This window comes from Peromyscus eremicus, chromosome 15 (assembly GCF_949786415.1).
Source record: "Peromyscus eremicus chromosome 15, PerEre_H2_v1, whole genome shotgun sequence".
NCBI classification, from domain to species: Eukaryota; Metazoa; Chordata; class Mammalia; order Rodentia; family Cricetidae; genus Peromyscus; species Peromyscus eremicus.
This window is the reverse complement of record NC_081431.1, coordinates 57,032,610-57,053,281: the sequence shown is the minus strand read 5'-3', so window position 1 is coordinate 57,053,281 and position 20,672 is coordinate 57,032,610. Positions and strand designations below refer to the sequence as shown.

The 20,672-nt window shown below is 52.2% G+C and overlaps 1 protein-coding gene across 1 annotated transcript; it reads left to right on the top strand.

Annotated features, from left to right (window-relative positions):
* The first annotated feature begins 451 nt into the window (after nucleotides 1-451).
* Lad1 (ladinin 1) lies at nucleotides 452-14,931 on the top strand. The gene is made up of 10 exons (XM_059280629.1): nucleotides 452-544; nucleotides 6,935-7,072; nucleotides 8,384-9,266; nucleotides 9,878-9,982; nucleotides 10,839-10,882; nucleotides 12,241-12,313; nucleotides 12,416-12,550; nucleotides 12,848-12,934; nucleotides 13,182-13,256; nucleotides 13,601-14,931. Exons 1-10 carry the CDS (start codon nucleotides 507-509, stop codon nucleotides 13,604-13,606), a joined length of 1,584 nt encoding a protein of 527 aa, XP_059136612.1. The 5' UTR covers nucleotides 452-506; the 3' UTR covers nucleotides 13,607-14,931.
* The last annotated feature ends 5,741 nt before the right edge of the window (nucleotides 14,932-20,672 follow it).

The window sequence follows — 20,672 nt, the reverse complement described above, 5'->3', positions numbered from 1 at the left end:
CTAACTTTTCTGCTCAGCTTCCAGCTCTTGGGTTTCTGCGGGCTAAGTCGATTTCCAGGCAGCGAGCTCAGGACCTGACCCCGATCTCTGGGTCCCGCCCCCCGCCCCACTCCCTGGCACTCGGGACCGCGACTCGGAGAGAAGACGCGGGCCGGCGCCAAGCTGGTCCAACTGGTTCTGAGCAGGAAGTCTCCCGCCCTCGCCCCCAGCCGCAGCGCAGCCCCGCGCTAGCCCCGGCTTCGGTGCAGCCCGCAGCCCGGTGCAGACGGTCCGCGCAGAGCGGCCGCGCTGGAGAGAGACCCGCCCCGGCGGAGATCGGCGCGGCTTTGTCTGGGACGTCCACACCCCAGAGGCAGCTCCCGGGGCCGGCGAATGGGAGCGCGGCGGCGCGGGGCCGAGCCGGGCTGAGATAAGCGACCATGTGACCCTACCTGGCGAGGGGGAGGGGCCGCAGGTGAGCGGCGGAGCGCGGAGCTCGGCACGCGGCGGCCGCGGGGCTCGGCAGCATGTCGGTCAGCAGAAAGGACTGGTCCGCGCTGTCCAGGTGAGAGCCGCCACCGAGGCCAGGGGGGCTGGGGCTCGGGGGACAGCCTCGCCCCTTCGGATCTCCTCTCCCGGACACAGGCCTGCTCCCCTGCGGAAGCGGGATCCTGATCTTGTTGCTCTTCGGTGGGGGACAGAATTGAGACCAAACTCTGGACCCCCTCAGGTGACAGGGAGAGTGGTTTCCCTGCTCCGCAGCTTCCTGTCCCCTTAGGTCCTAAGGAATGAGCTTAGGAGAAGGCTGGTCCGCAGCCTGGACAGCCCAGAGTGCCACGGTCTGTGAGGGCAAAGGAACGTTTCACCGGGCTGGGAAGGTTCAAGAGTTACCCCAAGCCTTCTTCTTGAGTGAACCCCGAGTCTCTGAGCCTCCGTTAAGAGTTTTAGAGTGAGTCTGGGAAGTGTCCTTTAGCCCCACCTAATGGAGTCAACAGAGCCGGAGACTGTGACTAGGATCAGAGGAAGCGGCTCCCCTATCCTAAGGAGGCTCAAATTCTGAGTTCGCATTTGGGGTGGCATCCACGCTGGGGGCAAGACGTTTGCTATCCCTGTCTGCCCTGCTGCTCATGTTCGTGAACTGGTCCCAATGGGTCAGAAACTGTATCTGCTCTCCCTGCCTTCTGGACAGCCTATCAGGGTCCGAGGAGCCTAGGAGGGTGGGTATCTGAGAGGCAGCCCCTCTGTTGCCTCCTCTCGGAGCTGCTGGCCCTCCCTCTCCAGGACTGATGAAATAGCATCTCTTCTCCCATGTCCTTTGACTGAGTCCCTAATTTGGAATGCATCCTTTGTCCTAAGGGAACGGAGGCTCACACTGGAGCCCGGCTCTTTCTGTTCCTTAGGCTCCAGTCAGGGTGGGATTGGCTTCTTGGCCTCTCTCAAGTGGGCTTTAGGTCTTCAGGCTACTGTAGGGTCAGAGCTATCTCTGTAGATGCAGCCCAGCAACTCCAGCAGCGTCGGTACCATAGCCTTGCTTGTGAAGGCATCTTTCACACATTTTTCATCACCTAAGATCAGCTGCCCCTCAGGGTCTCCCTGAGGGCTTCAGGTTTTGTTTTTTTTTTTTTTTTTTTGTCTCAGTCTCACAGAACTTCATCCATTTGGTCTGAGGACTACCTCCTCAGACCCTTAGGGCACTGCTCTGCAGTATGGGTGCCCTCAGCCTCAGTGCAGGGAGGCCCATGGTATCTAGAGAAGGGGAAAGGTAAGCCCCAAGGAGGGTGAGAGCCAATGCTCTGGAAAGGGAACCCAGGCTGCCTTAGAGGTCAGACACACCCCAAGGAAGGTATGTGCTGAGGGTGGAGCTGGGTGCGGGGGCAAGGCCTTGGACTCTGCCTGTGGGTCAGTGTGCATGGGGTTGTTGTGGGGGTGTCTTTGTTTCTGGGTGTGGGCACATCAGTGCCGATGAATGCACGCTCAGATACACGGAGTGCAGCTTCTGTGTGGGTGAGCGTGTTTATGGCCCGTGTAGAGATGAGACGTCCGTGTGGGCAGCTGAGTTTGCTCCCAGTATGCTCCATCGAAATGGTTGTTGACGATGGTAGTACTGCATATTAGCTTAAAAATACAAAACAGATCTTACTTCCTTAGAAGTGCCCAGACTGTTGAGGGTGTTTGTGATTGTATTAATTTACTTATTTTTTGTTTAAAAGCCTGGCTCTGTGTGTGTGTGTGTGTGTGTGTGTGTGTGTGTGTGTGTGTGTGTGTACAGAGGATTTGGCTGGGGGCACTAGGATTTTTAACGGGAATGAGGTCTGGTCTTAGCTTGTCCACTGCTCAGTCGGACAGACTCATGTGGCTGTAGGGGTGGGGCTGAGTTCCCATGGGCTGTCCAGGCTAAGTGGTAGTGAACCCCTGGGGAACCAGTCCTGCCACTGGAGGACTGAGTCTGGCCTCCATGCCCAGTCCCAGCCTTCACGGAACCCCGTGGGCAGATGCAGCTGCTGCCAGCAGTCTCCCTGATGAGGCACCTGGAACAGAGGACCGCTCCTGCTCTGCTCTCTGAGTGAGCAACAAGCCTCAGCGGGCTGCAGGAAGGGGCTGTGAGTCACCATCGACCGAGCCTCCCAGACTGGGGGAGGCCTGTGCTGAGGGCGTGACAAGGGTGGCCTCACGAGAACTAAGGCGGAGATGTGAGCTTGTACTCACTGTCCTCAGCCGGGAGGCTCAGAAGCTGCGGGCCTGGGATGGGGTAGTGGTGAGCTGCTTGCCCGGGTCAGTCTTTTCCTTTCCTCCATGTGCTGACCTGGTGACCAGTGAGGATATGCCAGCCTGTCTGTGGGGGGTGAGGGGTGGATCTGAGAGCCCCGGGACTAAGTGACCAGTGGTTAATCATTTCCTTGCCAGGCCCTTTAACGGCCCTCTCACCTCTCATGCGTCTCTGGATTCTCCTGATACCTTTCTTCAGACTGTCTGGGGCCGAAGGGACCTCAGATCACCCACAATAGCTCCTCAGTAAGTGGAAGGGGAGCCTGAGGCCTGCCTGCTCAGGAGCTGAAGGTTGGCCCAAAGTCACAGGCACACTGAGGGCTCTTCCACTATTCTCCCCTTCCCCAGGCCCGGGTCTCTGAGCCCCAGGGTTCACCAAATGCTTCTGGGGCATCTTCACAAACCCTCTAGCTACTTAAACTAGAGCAGCTGAACCTGTAAGAGGCTTCTCCGTGACCACTGGGGGAAATGCGGTCTACTCCTAAGTGTAACAGGGCAGTGATGTCTTAGGCATCCACGAGAAAGGGTGGAGTTGGTGAATCAGGCATCGGGAGGGATAGCAGCCTCATCTGGAGGTGCAGAGAGGGATGTGCGTCCCCCAGTGAAGGCCAGGAGCTGGAGGAAAGGGTGTGGAAGGGAGTGAATGGTGAGCTGCTTGGCTGGCCTGCAGGGTCAGCTGCCGAGCCTCCGGGCTGTTAGAGCCTGCAGGTTTCACATAGGGCCTGGCTCCAGGGCTCCGTGGTTGCTGGCCTTCCCTAAACCTCTGTCCTCGCAGCTGCACCCTGAGCTTGGCTGGCCCTGCTCCTGCTTAGGCCCCGCTTTCCTTCCGAATGTTCAGCTGTTATTGCTCTGATTTACGACCAACACTTGCAGGGCATCCTTCCTGGCCCTTGGTGTCTTGGTTAAGGCACGAGGCTTTGAGAGGACGACTTAGGTGGGAGGTCTTGGTTCCTTCTTTTCAGTCGCCATGCTTTCTCTAGAAAGTTATGAGCTCCTCCAAGCCCCAGGTTTCTCAAATCCGAGGTGGGTAGCACCACCTTGCTCATAGCCTTGTATGGATTAACATCCGTGGTATTCGTAAAGTGCTTGGACCAGCCTCTGGCGTTATAGTAAGCACTGACACATTAGTGCCACCCCACCTTCCTTCCTTCTTTTACTTATTGATTTGTTTTTCACCATATTTGGATTTCAAGCCCTGTTTTAGGCCCCCCCAAATAATGGATTTATTTCCGGGGTTCCAGTAATTGCACCTGCGAGGGAAGCTGACCTTTGGTCTTCCTTCTCTTCCATTTCTGTCCATTTCTTCCTTTAGAGGCCAATAATCTTTGCTTATTGGAGATAACATTCTTCGCCTGGGGTGGGGTGAGATAATGAAAGGACTCATGTTTTACTGGGTGTCAGTAGCCCCGTGATTTCTGAGCAGCAGGTCTTGGTGACCCCATCACCCTTCTTGAGTGTTGGGGTCTGGGTGTAAAGCTTGGAAACACTAAGGTACATCGGGCCCTGACTTCTGCAGCCAGCTTTGGCCCAACCTGGTTATGAGTCATGTTTGAAGAGACCTGGTTCAGGCTGATGGCGCACCACAGAGGGCCCCAGAGGAGAGCAAACAAAGCCCCTGCTTCCCCAAGGGCAGTGAGCAGCATATGAGAACAGTGTTGCTCATGGTCCAGGAATCCTGGAGGATCCAGCCAGCTCTACTGGGTGTGGGTTGGGAGGGTTCACTTTCCTCTGGATGTGGACCCTCTCTGGAGGGTAGGAGTTGTTCCCAAACCAGGACAGGAGCAGCGTGCATGCAGAGGGAGAGAAGGAACAGTGTCCTCCTTTGCAAGCCAGCAGAAGTTGGCAGAGGAGAGATGGGACCCCAGGCTCTGGCTCGTAAGAGACTGTGTGCAGTGTGGGGGGTGAATGAAGGATCAGTCCATAAATATACGAAGATCACAGGGCTCAGGTGAAGGTCCAGGGAGTCCCGCTTAAGATCCATGGTCAAGGCCATAGGAAAAACCCTGGCCCTTTTTCATTTGCACTGAGGTGGAATACAATCGTGACTCAGATGAGCAGAGGACCTGAGGTTGCCCTCATAATGGCAGAACTGGGATATTCCAGAAGTTTCTCTACTATGCTTGCTCCTTTCCTTGGGGTGATGAGCAGACACCCCCTTCCTTATGTAGAGAGATGGACAGATTGCCTTCAGGAGCTCACTACTGGCTCCCTCTCTGTATTCTTCTGCATCAAGGCAGAAGTTGGTGGTTTCTCAGGAAGAGGAGAGTCCTGGCTTCTGCTAGTGACATTTACACTTGTTCTTCCACATTTGTTGGCACTTGTTATGCTGGTCTCCATGTTAGACACCAGAGGTCTTCAAACCCCACTGCTCTGACCTTGTTCCTAGCTCTTCTGTAGGCTGTCCCTAGTCTATCATCTTCCTCTGAGCATTGGCTCGCTCTCTCTCTCTCTCTCTCTCTCTCTCTCTCTCTCTCTCTCTCTCTCTCGCTTTGTTTTTTTTGTTTTTTTTTTTTGAGACAGGGTTTCTCCGCATAGTTCTGGTGCCTGTCCTGGAACTCACTCTCTAGACCAGGCTGGCCTCAAACTCACAGAGATCCACCTGGCTCTGCCTCCCGAGTGCTGGGATTAAAGGCGTGTGCCACTGCCACCCGGCTTGAGGAATGTTTTACTCTCTATTCCCTTCTTCAGCTGCAAGCCAACACGACTTGCCTTTAAAAAGTTGCTGCTTCAAGGGCAGAATTATGCATAAGAAAAAGGAATACGTCAAGGCATGCTTTCCTTCATACCCAAACTTACAGACTAAGGATGCCATTCATTAGAGCCCCTGAGTGCTTATTTGTTGTTTGTCTGGGTGGGTGGAGGGAAGATGGGCTGGGAGTGGGCAGTTGGTGGCTTTCTGGTGGGTAGGTGTTTAAAGACGGTGAGAAGAGCAGGTGCATGGGTTGACTGGATTGCCAGACGACTGGCTGGCTGGGGGAATGGATTGATTAGTGGGGGGTTGTTCAGCTGCCTGAAACTGTCCAGTTAGTTCCACAAATGGAAGTTCACAGGAGCGGAAACCAAATGTAGAGTATGTGGAGTCCCCTTGCTACTCCAGGCAGGGAGAAGATAGTTCTAAAGGTCTAGAGAGGCCCCGAGAAGTGGAAGGGTATGGTGGTTTTCTCTCTGTGTTATTTGTGAGTCTACCCTTCTGCCTACCACCAGAGGCTAAGGAATTTTGTGGGTTGTGAGCTACTTTGAGGCAATTCCTCAGTTCTTGTCTGTCAAGAACTCAGAAGAGAGTGGCCCTTGTCAAGGTCACCTTTTTCCTTCGGACAGAGCCACGCCCCCTTCCCTGTTCCCATCATCCAGAGACATTCTGCTCCCACAGTAAAATCCAGCACAGTGGTCCCCAGCTGAGGGCATCGGTACCCCAAGGGGCTATTTGGTAATTCTGGAAAATGTCTCTGGTTGTCCCAACTGGGCGCTGCTGCTACTGGCGTCTAGGGGTGTTGCTTGGTCCCCTCTAATCGAGGGTGGCTCCTTGCAAAGAATTACCTGGCCAAAATGTCAGTGGTGCCAACCGGGAGAAACTCCGCTCTGACTAGATTCTTGCAAGCTGTGAAGAAAGGAACTGCGTTGAAAAATTAAATTTTCTAGCAGCCGTGTTAAAGAAGTAAAAGGGGGAAAATAAATGATATATCTCCACTTGCTTTAATATACCCCAAAGCAATCATTTCAACACGTAATCTATATACACTTTTTTCCTTTCTTTTTTTTTTCTGGAGCTGAGGACTGAACCCAGGGCCTTGCGCTTGCTAGGCAAGCGCTCTACCACTGAGCTAAATCCTCAACCCCCCCCCCCTTTCTTTTTTCGATACAGACTCTCACTGTGTATCGCAGGGGAGCTTGAAGTTCCTGGGTTCAACCCTTCTAGCTAGCTGGAACTACAGATACAGGCCATCACAGAAAGTTACACTATTTCAATGAGAAATTTTTACACTTTGTTCTCCATCATGGGTCTTGGAAATATGCTGTGTATGTGTACTTCCAACATTCTTGTCCCAAGTCACCTGCACGGCAGTACCCCAGGGCCACTGGCGGCAGGGCTGCCTAGAGGCAATTTGTCATCTCCAAGGCTGCGGGAGTTTGGAGTTTGGCTAGGGAAGATGGATGTTCACCAGTCTCTGACCCTGCCTCCTTCCCTCAGCCTGGCCCGGCAGCGGACTTTGGAGGATGAGGAGGAACAGGAGCGTGAACGCAGGCGGAGGCATCGCAACCTGAGTTCAACCACGGACGACGAATCTCCAAAACTCACCCAGAATGGAGCTCAGAGACCTGTGGAGAGGTATGTGGTGGGGCTAGGAGCTGAACATCATTCCTTCAGTTTGAGTGCAGGTGAGGGACCTAGCTGCGCCAGAAGACTCTGTGAAATCTGTTTGGCCTGCTAGAGATTTGGTCCAGGAGTAAGGCTGATGGTGGGAAGATGGAATTCAAGTTCCTCATCATCCTTAGACCCATCCTCAGCCCAAGCATGGTCCCCATCCTCCTCATCGACACTCACTGATGCTATTTGGTGAACCTGTCCATGAGCCCTACTCTGCTGGACATTTTATGTATGTGGCTCCCTCAGTCCTCACGATGTGTGAGAGGCCACTGTTAATAGCTTGTTTTACAGTGGGAGAGACTCAGGGAAGCATGCTTAGATAACTCGTCGAGGTCCTGTGTGTGTGGCCACAAGTGTTCATCCAGCTTCGTCAAACTTCCCTTAAACAGGCTACCTCCCTCCCCATACTCGGAGCCTCCCCATTCTGGGGGGAGCAAAAGGGGACCAATCTTGACATCTAGGTTTGGGGATTATGAGGGAAAGGAAGAGAAGGTCCCAGAACTTCCTGAGTGCTGCCTGTGGGTTAGGCCGTTGCTCTCATGGGATGGCTCTCGTTTCGCTGCGTAACAAGCTCAGTTTACAGGTTTGAAAAGCTCAGACAGTAAGCTAACTTGCCTGAAATCACATGAAAAGCAGGGTGACAGGAGGCACAAGCTCCTTTAGCTGGAGACTAGGGCCTCTGAGTTTTGCACAATTATTTTATGTTGCTCTTGTTCCTTTACATATTCCGATGAAGAAAGACCAGGCTGTGTCTGTGGGCTGACCCAAACCCGTGGCTGCCACCGTGTTCCAGATATACCCCTACAATGGACAGGATATTAGAGTGGTGCCTCAGAAGCCTTGGGTTTCCTTTTAGCTCCCTACCAGTTCGCTCCCACGGTCTCCTCTAGGCTCTGATGGACAGGGACTGAACTCACTCCTCTGAGCCCTCTTAGCCAATGTTGCCCCAGTCCCAGAACCTATAAAGCAGTTGCTTGATCAGTGTTAGTGATTGTGGCTGAACACGGAACACTGTACAGGACTCTGTGATTTTTCTAGAGCCCCGAGGTGCTTTGTTCAAGTGACCCCCTTTGGAGGGGCAGCATACAGAAGAGATACAAGTGATTATTTTGAAAATAGTGGTGGTGGGGCTGGGAGAGCAGGGTCTAATTTGCTTCCTTCCTCCTTGGTGGCCCTGGGGGTGTCTCATTGAGTCAGCTACACCCAGGGTCACCCTCACTCCTGACGTCATCTGATTCTGTCCACCTTGTGTCCCCGCGTCTTTTGATCCAGGCTGCCCAGCGTGGAGGAAGCAGAGGTCCCCAAGCCATCACCTCCAGCCTCCAAAGATGAAGAGGAGGACGTCCAGGCCATCCTGAGGACTCGGAAGGAACGGAGACAGAGGCGGCATGTGGTAGAGGCTGTCCAGGCTCCGGTGCAGGAGAGGTTAGAGGGTGAGGCGGAAAGGGACAGCCCCAGCCCTGAGCAGACCTTGCCGCAGCCCCTTGTGACTAAGAAGAAAGTGGAGCCCCAGCCTCGCCGGAGATTGAGTCGGGAGCAGCGAGGCCCTTGGGCCCAGGAAGAAGAGCATCTAAAGGGCAGAGAGCTTGGGGAAGGGGAAAAGGGCCTTCCAGAGGAGGCAGGGGCCCAGCAGAAGACCTCCGTCTCTGAGAAACTGCCTGTCCCAGACAAAACTCCGGTGCCTACCAAGAGACTGGCTCCGGAGAAAGCCTGCCCCTCAGAGAAGGGGGCAGCCGCAGAGAAAGCACCCCTGACTGAGAAGAAACGCAGCCCAGAGAAGTTGGTTCCGGAAAGAACGAGTGTGTCAGAGAAGTCAACGGTACCCGGGAAGACACTCGTGTCTCTGAAGACAGCAGCACCAGAGAAGAGGTCCCCTCCGGTTCTAGAAAAAGCCATTGTCTCTGAGAAGATGCAAGAGAGGAGGCTGGTGTCTGAGAAGGCATCCATCTTCGAGAAGTCACTGGTCTCAGAGACAAAGCTGACTCCGAAGAAGGCGGCAGCCTCAGAGCAGCCCCAGGCCCCTGGGGGAAGCCAGGCCACCACAAGGGAGCCCAGAGGGAGGGCCGTCCCTGGGAAGAGCCCACCTTCCTCTGCAGAGCAGGGCACAACAGACCCTCCGACTAAGGCTTCTTGCTTCCCACCCATCACACTCCAGGTTGGCACTGCCCCTTTCTCCCTTGCCGTCCCTGGCGGCCCTGGGGCCTCTACTTCCCGCACTTCCTCCTCTCCTCCCGCTTTTGGGCTGGCCTTGGCAGTTTTTTCTCTCCTAGCAAGTCAGACTTCCTAGCTATGGTCCGAATAGGACCCCGAGTCAGAGGCAGATTGTTGGAGCCGAAAGGAGCCATGTGCAGAGAGGCACCTGGGGTCTCCAACCACATCCTCATCCAGGTCCTGGGTTCCAGCCTCCAAGCCATTTATTTCTGCTCAGAGCCAGGGTAACCTCGTCACCTGTCCACTACAGAGCCCACTGAAGAAACCGGCACTCATTAAGCATGGGAGCCTTAGGCTAGATAGCAAGCTCTTAGGGAGTCTGAGATCCTTCCAAAACTAAAGCCCTGCCTGGTGGCCGGGCTACATGAGGCTATGTGGTTACTGCGTAGCAGGAGCAGGAGAGGGAGGCATAGGCAGTTGGACTGACTCTCCCATCTCTAGCTTCTGGGATTAGCCAGGCCACCTGAGGTCCCTCTGGAAGTTTGGGCCTAGGAGCGCCCTCCCCTTGTCCTGAGGAAGGTGAGTTCTTGTCTGACACCTTTGCTGTCCACTCAGGTAAAAATTCCCAGCAAGGATGAAGAGGCAGACACACCCTCACCTACCCTGTTCACCTTCAGCAGTTCCCTCAAACGCTCCAGCCCCAGGACCATCTCCTTTCGGGTAAGAGCCCGGGACCCTAGTCATCAATCCACTGTGGAGCAGGCAAAGGAAACCAGTGCCCATTAAGCAAGAGCTTTTGTTACACAACCAGAAGTCTCTAGAAACTGGATAGAGAGGAGCTTTGAATTTCCATGGGTGCCCAAACTAGACCAGAAATTTTAAATAAAGAAGAGCAGATTGAAGACCTAGAAAATGTGTGTAGGGGAGGAATGGGGGGGGGGGGGGGAGGGAGAGGAGGGAGTGTGTAAACAAATGTGAGCAGCCCCACCTAGTGGATAAGAACAGGACTGCAGGAAGATGAACTTGCCAGACCAGACTGGCCTGTCATGGCGTCTTGTATCTTCCTTAGGAGAGAGCTTCAGGTTTTTCTCTCCAGTGTTCTCTGCCTTGCTTCCATGTGATGAGATTGGAAAGTCTCATCTGGTCTGTCTCAGTGCTTACTCTTGGTTCTTTTGTTTACTGGGTCATCTGCTCATCCATTGATTGAGTTTGCCTTGTGCCTTGATGTAGGCCCTGGGAAAGGGGCCACGTGCCTGAGGTTGACCAGTACCCCCAAGGCTCTTGGGTAGTGGAGAGGCAGATAGGAATACAGGTTGTAACAGGTACCTTGGCAAGGCTAGGGTGGCGGAGGAAGGGCTTTGGACCCACGCTGAAGGGCCAAGGTGTTTTCAGATTAAGACTTTTAATGAAGGCTTGGCACTTGCACTGGGGCAGAGAGGCGTGGGGGTGGGGTGGGAGTGGGGTGGGGGGATTGTCTCAGGAAGAAGATGCATCCTGAGAGCTAGCCGCCTCACTGGAGAGGGGGCTTGGACTTCCCTCAGACCCTCACTTACCAACCTCACCCTTCTCATTTCAGATGAGCCCCAGGAAAGACAACTCAGAAACAACCTTGACCCGCAGGTGAGCTGCCTGGAGGCCTGACTCTCTTTGGTCGGGTTATCTGATTATTTTCACCTGCTGTCATGTGCCAGGCTGTGCCACAGCGCACATTAGGGGAGGTGTAGATAGTGTGTTTAATGGTCTCAAGTGAGTTGTGACTCTAGATCCGGCAGGGCGACAGGATTGATAGGCGGTCCTGGGATTGGGTGAGATGACACCCGAGGAAGTGTCACGATAGCTTTGTGGCCCTGAAGCATCGCCCCTAGGGAGGCGGCTGTAGCTGATACATCTGCCTGTGACCTTGAGGTACCAGCCTCTGGGGCGTGGTCATTGGGACCCTTAAGACCTGGGATGCATGTACGCTGGCCCCTCTTGGCTACCTCGTGGTTCTGGATGCTGAGATCGTGGACCAAGCTGCCCAGTGTGGGGCCAGCGTGCTGTTTCAGGGAGTGGAGTACTCATCCTGTGGTTCCTGGGAGAGTTGCTTGGATGCAGCTTCGATGGGTCTCTGAAGAGGGAGGAGACTTTGTTCTATCTTGGAGTTGGGGTGGGAAAGGGTGAGAGAACTTTCCAGAAGGGAGACTATGGTTAGGACATAAAAGGGAAAGGCTCAGCGGTGGCAGGCCTAGCGTCGGGGTGTGTGTGTGTGTGTGTGTGTGTGTGTGTGTGTGTGTGTGTGTGTGTATGTGTGTGTGTGTGTGTGGAACCGGGGTGTTTAGTAACTCCCCTGGAACACTGAGCCAAGGAGATGGAGAATGGTACATTACGTGGGGCAGCGGGGAGCGGCAAACATAAATAAGACCTGAGATCTAGTGCTGGTGTTACCAGTTCCATCCACCTTTGATGTGCTTACCTCCCTGCTAAACCTTTAATAAGGGCTTAGGTTCCTGGGCTGGGGCTGGGGCTGGGGCTGGGGCTGGAGCGAGTGGAGAACAAAGACAAGTCAGTGGCTAGCCCGAAGCAACTCACTTGAGACCATTAAACCCGTAGCCACCCAGGCAGGCAGATGCAGGGCCAGCAGGTGAGTTCGCACAGGGGCCGTGATGACCACGCAGCCTGTGAGAACCGAGGTGACCGGAAGTGACAGGGTGTGAAAGGAGAAGGGAGGAAGGAGACAGTGGGAAGTGCTCCCCATCCGGAGATGCCCTTTGGAGCAGGCAGGCTGTTCCTCAGAGGTGTGAAAGTCCCTGGAGTCTGGAGATGTCACCCTGACCATTACAATCCGCTCTGCATCAGAGGCGACTTCCTCAGTCCCCATCCTTCTCTGCCAGCAGGATGGGGTGTGAGGGGGGTTGTTCTTCAAGCCCTGAGGGCAGGCCTGGCCTCCCTGGGGTGAGAGCCTCAGCTGGCTCATCTCAATCTGTCTTCCCATCCTCCAGTGCCAGTGTGAGGCTGCCGGCTAGCACACTGAAGCTAGGAGAGAAACTGGAGAGATACCACACAGCCATACAGGTAGGAAGGGGCAGAGCGATCCTCCAGAGCCCCCGCCAGGGTGGAGGGCACTATTTATGAACACACAGTCATGGTTCAACCTCTCGCATCTCTGATTTACAGAGATCCGAATCCGTCAGGTCTCCAGGCTCCTCCCGCACTGAGGTCCTTGTGGCTCCTGCTGGTGTAGCCAGCAAGCGCCACCTCTTTGAGAAGGAGCTGGCAGGCCAGAACCGCGCAGAACCAACCATCCGAAAGGTGAGGGCCAGATCCCAACTGCCGGGGTTCTGGACTGACATCCTCGAAGCCTGGGCCTCGACCTCGGCAGTATTAGAACCTGGTCCTTGGCCTTGCAGTGTTAGAAACTGTATCGTTCTGTATTGAGTCTCCTTAATCAGGTGCAGACCTCCCCAGGGTGGGGCCTGTCCCAGGTACGCATAATTTGTGCTGAGTGGATGTTGTGGTGGAGAGAATCTTGTCCCCATTCTGGGGCCTCTGGGAGAGTCTTAGTGCTGTCAGGATCTCCGAACCTTAAGGTGGGAATTTTCTTTCTAGGAGAATCTGCGACTGTCAGGGGTTGTGACATCAAGACTTAACCTGTGGATCAGCAAGACCCAGGACTCCGGAGACCAGGGCCCTCAGGTACCCTTCCCCGCATGTCAGGTCGGAGGAGGGATAGGCCTGACAGCGATGGGTCATTCCAGAAGTGGAGCTGGTGGCGAGGGTAGAGGGTAGAAACACAACTTGTGGGTGAGAGCTGCAGAGAGGACTGGGTCTAGGTCCTTGTCACTTCAGGAAGAACAAAGCCACGTGGAGTAGGGGACAGGTGGGAGTCCCAAGTCCCTCTTTACCCCTGAAGTCTTGGTCTCTACTCTGGTGTCCTAATCAGGAGGTTCAGAAAGAGGCATCCGTCACCAGGAGGGCTCAATGGGGAAACAAGTCGGCCATGTCCCTGGATGCAGAGGTGAGTGAGGTGGAAGGGGCCCAGCCCTGAGATATGGTGGAAGGCCCCCCAAATCTATCTAAATGCATACTCTAAGTGGGTTGCAGTTGTGTGGTCTCAGCACCCAGGTTTTGTCAAACCCTGTGTGCTTAGATGATTCACCCATGAGATAATGGGAGCCCTACACTGGCTTGGCTGAGCCGTAGCTTGGCAAAGTCTCTCCCATCTAACCATCAGGTTTTGGGTACTTACCCACTGTGGGTGGAGGCTTGGTTGTCCAAAGGGTTATCTTCTCGTCCAGAGGTGCCCTCCCCCATGGCACCAGGAACCCCTTTCCCTTTTTCTAATTGGCCTTTGTCCCACAGGTGTGACAAGCCCTGCCAGAACAGACCTGCAAACATGTACCCCAAGGGCCCTTCTTCATGCCAGCCCCTGCCCTGCGGCACTCCTGACTCTTGATGTCCCCATTCCCTTTCTGCCTCTCAGCCAGTCTGGTCAGGGCCCCTGGGGGCCAGGAACATGAATGACACTCCTCCAGCCCCTCCCCAGTCCTGCCTGGGGGGCCGATACGCTCTGGAGCTGTCTTGCCCTGCTGCAGGCACAATATATCCTGAACCCAGAAGGACCCAGATCACAGCCCTGGCACATCAGCCATGGAGTCTCCATGTCCTGTCTAGAGACTGCCTCTTCCTCCTGCTCACTTCCGGCATCAGGCTGGGTTGTTTTGCCAACTCCAGAGTTATCTGTCCTGCCTGCTCCCAGCAGGTACTCTGTGTGCCTGTGATGTTCCCCAAACTAAGTCCTAGACCCGGTCCCTGCTCCCGGGGGCTTTTTCAAGCCAGACAGCAAAGGAGTCACCAGGCGCTCACTGCCCATGTGCTGCCATCTCCCTGCTTTGTCTGCCCCCCCAAAACCCCTCCCCTTCTCTGGAGCTCAGTGCCTTTTTGTATTACCACCAGCCTTACTCACTCAGAAAACTCTTTTCTCAGGAAGGATCTGATAAACTCGTTCATCCTCAGGCATAAGTGGCTGGTGATGTTGATGCATTTGTCCCCACCAGCTCTGCTTTCTTTCGGGGTCAGCTGCAGGGAGAGGTGGATCACCGGCTTTGGTGGAAGGAGAATCTCGCTCCTTGTTCCCATCTTCTCTCATATTAAGATGTTAGGCTTGTCTTCAGTGGCCCTAGCTTGGTGACTTAATAGTACAGAACTGGGGGCTGGAGAGATGGTTAAGATGGTTAAGCAGTTAAGAGCCCTGGTCGCTCTTCCAGGGGAACCGAGGTTCGAGTCCCCAGCACATACATATCAATTGACGAATGTCTGACACTCCAGTTTCAGGGGCTTTGTGGGCACCGCATGCACATGGTGCATAGTCATCCATGTAAGCAGAGCACACATACAATAAAAACATTTAAGAGCACAGAACTGCCACCTTCCTTCATCCCATCTTTCTCCCCAGGCTTCCTCTTCCCAGTCCAGTACCATGGCCCCATGTGTGTGTGTGTAGAATTCTGAGCCACCCGAAAATGTACAGCAAACCGAGAAAGGCAATCCAGTGCCCTGCAACCCCGTTATGGTCTTCGGTCATTACAGCTCTTCCTCAAGGTTGATTGCTCTGGTTTCACCTAGAACCAGCTTGAGGGAGAATGGGTACAAAGGCTGCCCATACCCACTTTGCAGCCTGAGGCAACCCCACAGTTTCTCAGAACATGGCTAATAAGTACAGCACAGACCCCCTGCTCCGTAGTTGATGGGACAGAAGCAGTCAGTCCCACCTGTCTTTGTGTCCTGGGTGAGGGCCCCTCTAGTCCCGAGGACAGAGACCCTCAGGCCCAGGATGTGCTCATTTGTCAGTACCCAGAGCTGGCTTACCTCTGTGGGTCCCCTGCAGTTGGTCTCACACTTTTGCTAGGCTGGGGCAGATGCAGGGGGATGGGGAGGGGGAAAGCAGACCCTGAAGACCTGCCTGGGACACCCTGTACATCCTGCCAAGAACTTGATCTGCAATTGAGGGTTGGTGGAACTCTGGGCAAGGCAGATGAGGTGGCTGTGTGTCACCTGGACAGTGGAGGCTGTGGCAGCTCTGGTTCTGCTGAGCACCTTGACTATGACCCCATGCCCTTCCTTTCTCTGCATCCTGAGAGTTCAAGCAGGTGACCTCAGATGGCTTTGGGATGTTCATGTTGCAAATTTTGAGTAGTCCCTTGGCAGGTGAACTTTCGTAGCTGGTGGAGCTGTCCTACAGTCTCTTAGGAGAGGCTCATGGGTGCTCCCCACAGACAATGGAGGGGATGCTCATCAGGTGCAGACTCTAAGTGGTGTGACCTCTGCCTGCATCCCCTCTTTGGGATGGCCCTTGTGAGCAGGCTGCTGGGGAGAGTGTGGCAGCAGCTCCACTCCACGGCTTCTTCTGCCACCTGCTTTGCTTTGGAGGCAGCTGATGAACAAAGGTGTAGCTGGAAGTTTTCCTATGTCCCTCCTGGTCTGCAGCTGCTCAGACCCAAGTAAACACACAGAGGCTTATATTAATTAAAACTGCTTGGCGATTAGCTCAGGCTTACTACTGACTAGCTCTTACACTTAAATTCAGCCTATTTCTGTTAATCTATATGTTGCCATGTTTTCCGTGGCTTTACCTGTGTGCCATTACATGCTGCCCCCCTGGACGGCGGGGTGGCGTCTCCTCACTCAGCCTTCCTCTTCCCAGAATTCTCCTTGTCTGCTTGTCCCACCTATACTTTCTGCCTGGCTACTGGCCAATCAGTGTTTTATTAAACCAGTGTACAAAAGCATCATCCCACAGCTGCCACATTCCCTTTTTCTGTTTAATTAAAAAGAAAGGTTTTAACTTTAACATAGTAAAATTACGTATAACAAACAGTTATCAAGCAAGAATTACAGTTACAGTATCTAGTCTATTTGTATTTGGCAAAATTAAAGAAAATATTCTATCTATCCTATATTTGTGAATCTAAAGTTTTATATCTAATTTGTTTTTTATCATAACCAAGGAAAATTATAACTATCTAGTCTTGAACTACATCAAAAACCTCAGAAGGATACAATTTTACCTAAGTAAACAGGAAGAACACTGTAAGCAACTTCCAAAAATCTAGAATGACAGAGACAGCTGCCTAACTGGACAGTTACCCAAAGTTCCTCTGTAACGTTGGGGCATCCATCTTCAGCCCATAGGCCTAGTCTCTCAGTCATTGTGTGTGTGTGTGTGTGTCCTGTAGAATGTCTGGTAGTTTCTTCTGTGAAGCAGAAACCTGAAGGAACATCTCGCCTTGCAAAGTTCAGTGGTCACCTTCCTATGGGTCCTGCATGAATAGTTTATACAACATATCATCAAGCAGTCAGCACAAGGGCACTTTTTTGCCCAGTGGCTAACTTTTGCCACAAAGAAAGCAAACTCCATAATGAGTTTCTTCAATGCCCATCTTCCTCTTTGAAGTAAATCGATGCTGCCAGGAGCATACATGTCTCAATGTCCAGAAAGTCAAAGTTCTTAAAACATTTTAAATGCCATATTCTGTAGGTCTTTGAAGTGTTTGAAGATTACCTATCTAACTTAATTATATCTATGTATACCTAGAAAACTTAACATGACTATAAGTTTGACTATCATAGAAGACTAATTGTTAATCTGTATTTTTTAATTATACATTACAATTTAAATGAGCTGCACAAACATATTATTTTAAACAAGAGTAGAAATACACATTCAGTATAACAAAATTAACTTTAAATTTGTATCAATAAACTAAAATCTATACCAATGTAAAACATTTTAAACAAGTTGCTCTTTAAAAGTGGGTTCAATAATCTACCCTTTTATCCTATCCTATCTATATCCTATATTTCCATATCATATCCCCCTTTCTTCTTTTAGAAAGATATTAACTATGACCAATAACAATTTGTAACCAACAACTTAAACGAAGGCAAACATTGATAATCCATTTTTTGGGAATGTGGGCATAGTTTTCTAGGCTATTTCCTGCTGATAGAGGGTACTGGTAGTCTTATGGGGATCCTGAGAAAATTAAGAATTATAGTTAAGTCCTGACTGGAATAGTCTGTGAGGCTGCATTGTCTGAGCCAGTTGCCTTGAAACCATTCTGGGTGTTGGATCATCTGGGCCATGGTGTCATTGGAGACCTTTCAGGGGGTCTTGGCTGGTCAAACCATATTAGCCTGGAAGCAATCCACAGGTTCTCATCTTCTGTAGAAACAAAAGCAGAATCTCTTTTCCAAAGCAACATATCCTTAGACATAAATTTTGAAATCAAGGTATTTTTAAAATATATATATTGGTTTAACTCAGCAGCTTTTACAATCAAATATCTCTCTGCAGTTAAAAATCCCAAAGACAACATAATCCAGACTCTGTGTGATTTGCATCTTTATGTGGCTTATTTTTTATATTACTTTTACTTTCTCTTTAAAGACTTTATTTTTTTTAAAACTATCTATTTCTTTATATAACTGTTTATCCTCCTTTTCCTCTTTCTTTTAAGCCTATGTACATTTTTACACACATGTAAACAGTTTAGGGTTTATCTTATCTGAACCTGTTTTATTGTGAATCTATTGCTTTAAACTGCAGCATTACTAGGACTGAAATGGCAGCTTTGGCTGCTGGCTCCGCCCACCTCAGCTTTTCAACATGGTGGAGATAATTTTCTGCTGACTCTGGGAGGCAGTGGGTCTATGCTTCTATCAAAGCAGCATGTAGCCCAGAAACTTTTTTTTTTGTACTATCAAAAGCTGTATCTACCAAGCATCATGTTGTGCAGTTTACCGAAACCTCTGTGTAACTCAGCAGAAATCCGACATGCTGTAGCTCCAGCCTGCATGCTGTGAACCCGCCATAGCCAGAGGACACATTGTTTTGTTTTGTTTTTTTGTTTTTGTTTTTGTTTTTGTTTTTCAAGACAGGGTTTCTCTGTGTAGTTTTACGCCTTTCCTAGAACTCACTTTGTAGACCAGGCTGGCCTTGAACTCACAGAGATCTGCCTGCCTCTGCCTCCCGAGTGCTGGGATTAAAGGCATGCGTCACCACTGTCCAGCAGGGACACATCATTGTACCTAGGCCCGCCATGAGTGACATGAGCTAGAAAGGTGCTCTTAGCTACATTTATAATCTCTTCTTAACCTCTCTCAGATTTTAGGTGGAAACTCTTGCCACCACGTGTGGGCACCACATGTAGCTGGAAGTTTTCCTGTGTCCCGCCCGGTCCACAGCTGCTCAGACCCAAATAAACTCATAGAGGCTTATATTAATTAAAACTCCTTGGCCATTAGCTCAGGCTTACTACTAACTAGCTGTTATGCTTAAACTCAGCCTATTTCTGTTAATCTATGTGTTGCCACTTTTTCTGTGGCTTTACCTGTGTGCCATTACACAAGGGTGTGGAGGTGGCTGGAGTCAGAGATGTGTGTGTGTGTGTGTGTGTGTGTGTGTGTGTGTGTGTGTGTGTGTAGGAAGTGACATCTGAGTGCCCCCCTGGAGGTAAGTCTACCTCCCCACTCTGCTGCTGCAATGGCCTGGGGACCCAAGGAGCATCCTGTCATTGGGTGGGTACCTCAGTGTGCATGCACCAACTCACATGCTTCTTCAGATCATTGTAGTTCTGATTTTCTGCTCATTTGCCAAGACATTATTTGTCATTACTAGACCTCTAAGTTGCTTCTGGGACTACCTTGTGATATACCAGTATGGCTGCCAAGCAGTGGCTGTCTGGATGAAGCCCCACACCTAGGGTCTCCTGATACTAAGAACCTACTGGTTTTCCAGAGGAGGGTGCTCTGTGTAGGTAGATGCTCAGATTTCTCCTTCGGGCATCCATGAAGACTGGCTATGGCCTGTCTGAAAGGTTATGGGCTTTCTTGAAAGTAATTTAAGTTTAGGGAGAGCTTAGGAAGAGCAACTCCCAAATTCCAGCAGATTCTAGACTGAGATACAATGCAAAATGGGGCTTGGTGGGCTCGAATGGGAAACAGGCTGCCATGCTCTTTATGAGGCCAGCTTGGCTCCGTCTCATCCTTCTTAGTCTTCTTCCTCCCTCCGCCTTTCCCAAGCCTCCCCCGCTCCAACCCCCCCAGCTCTCCTGAACCCTCCCTTTCCTGGGATGCTGCCCCCAGGCCTGTGGCTCCAGCTGGTCCTGCTGCTGACCTGCTGGCAGAATGGCACACGGCTCAGGATAAGCCTGGAGCTGGGGATCAAAGTCATTGGGCTCAGAGGCTGCTGGGGACCATGGGAAGGGAATGGTGTCAGCTGAATAATGGATAAGTTGGCTAGAAGTGTGGACATCTTGTGGCAGAGGGTCCTGACAAGGACTTTCACACAAGGGCAGCCCCGTCCCTCTTAAGTGGTGGAACTAAAGGAGAAGCTGGGCATATGGTCAGGAAAGAAGAGAAGGGCAGAGGCTGGGTGAGTCTGGTGTGGAAGCAAGAGGATGAGTCACTAACAATGTCTGGAAGGGTCAGGGATCTTAAGGCTCGGGGCATCTGGGAAGTTGGGCCTGGTCCATGGAGGTATTTGTTCTTCAGACTTTGGTGGGACCTACTGAGAAAAGGGGTGGAGGGAGGGAGACTTTGGGGGAGAGCTCAGCTGCCTCCCAACTTAGTTTCTTCTTTTAGTTCCATCACACCCTGCATCCCACCTTGTGCCAGTCACCCTCTGTGGGCTGATGGACATAAACATTCCGGCTACAGCAAAAGCTGGGTCCTGGTCTTACGGGCCTTTTGATCTAGTGGGCAAGCTGGACAAAGTTGCTCACCAGGACCCCAGTCTCCAACCCTGAAGGGAAACCCCAATGGTTCTCTGCACCCCACTCATACTCCTGCTGCCAGACTAAGGAGAGTCGCCATTCTTGTGTCCAACCTCCTCTGGCTGCTGGAGCCCACTCCTCTGAGGAGGACCTGGCGTGTGGCTTGGGGCTCATGGAGACTACTTTCCAGGTGCTCTTTCCAAGGCCTGCAGAGCTTGCCATCTGCCGGAGGCCACTTGGTCCAGCAGCAGCAGCAGCGGCAGCCAGCAGCCCAGAAGATGTTTGTCCCCCAGCTCTTGCCCTCTGCTCCCCAGGGCTCTTGAAGTATCTCTAATGTTGACTTCTGCCCCCCACCCTGCTCCCAGTCCCTCCCCCACCCCAGGCTTTGGCATCTGCTTTATCAGGATTCTCAAGAGGGACAGCTGGTTTATGTTCCCAGCATATCTGCTCTGGTTTAAAATAGCTTATGTGGGCAGCTGGAGGACCACATGAGCTTATATGGCGTGGGGTACTTGTTCTTTTAGCCCTGTGCCTGGCACCTGCCAAAATAGCAGCCAACACCCTCCATTGTGTCCCCCCCATCTCCCGCTGCACATTCCTCCCACCGCAGGGCTTGGCTCTCAAGGCCCCAGCCCACATGCCTGCTTAAAGTCCTCTCC

Bases quoted from the DNA above. Each gene is read 5' to 3' on its own strand.
- Lad1 (XM_059280629.1), top strand. From the start codon at position 507: ATGTCGGTCAGCAGAAAGGACTGGTCCGCGCTGTCCAG. The intron at 9,267-9,877 runs GTTGGCACTGCC...CTGTCCACTCAG, and splicing joins TCCCACCCATCACACTCCAG to GTAAAAATTCCCAGCAAGGA. The intron at 10,883-12,240 runs GTGAGCTGCCTG...CCCATCCTCCAG, and splicing joins GAAACAACCTTGACCCGCAG to TGCCAGTGTGAGGCTGCCGG.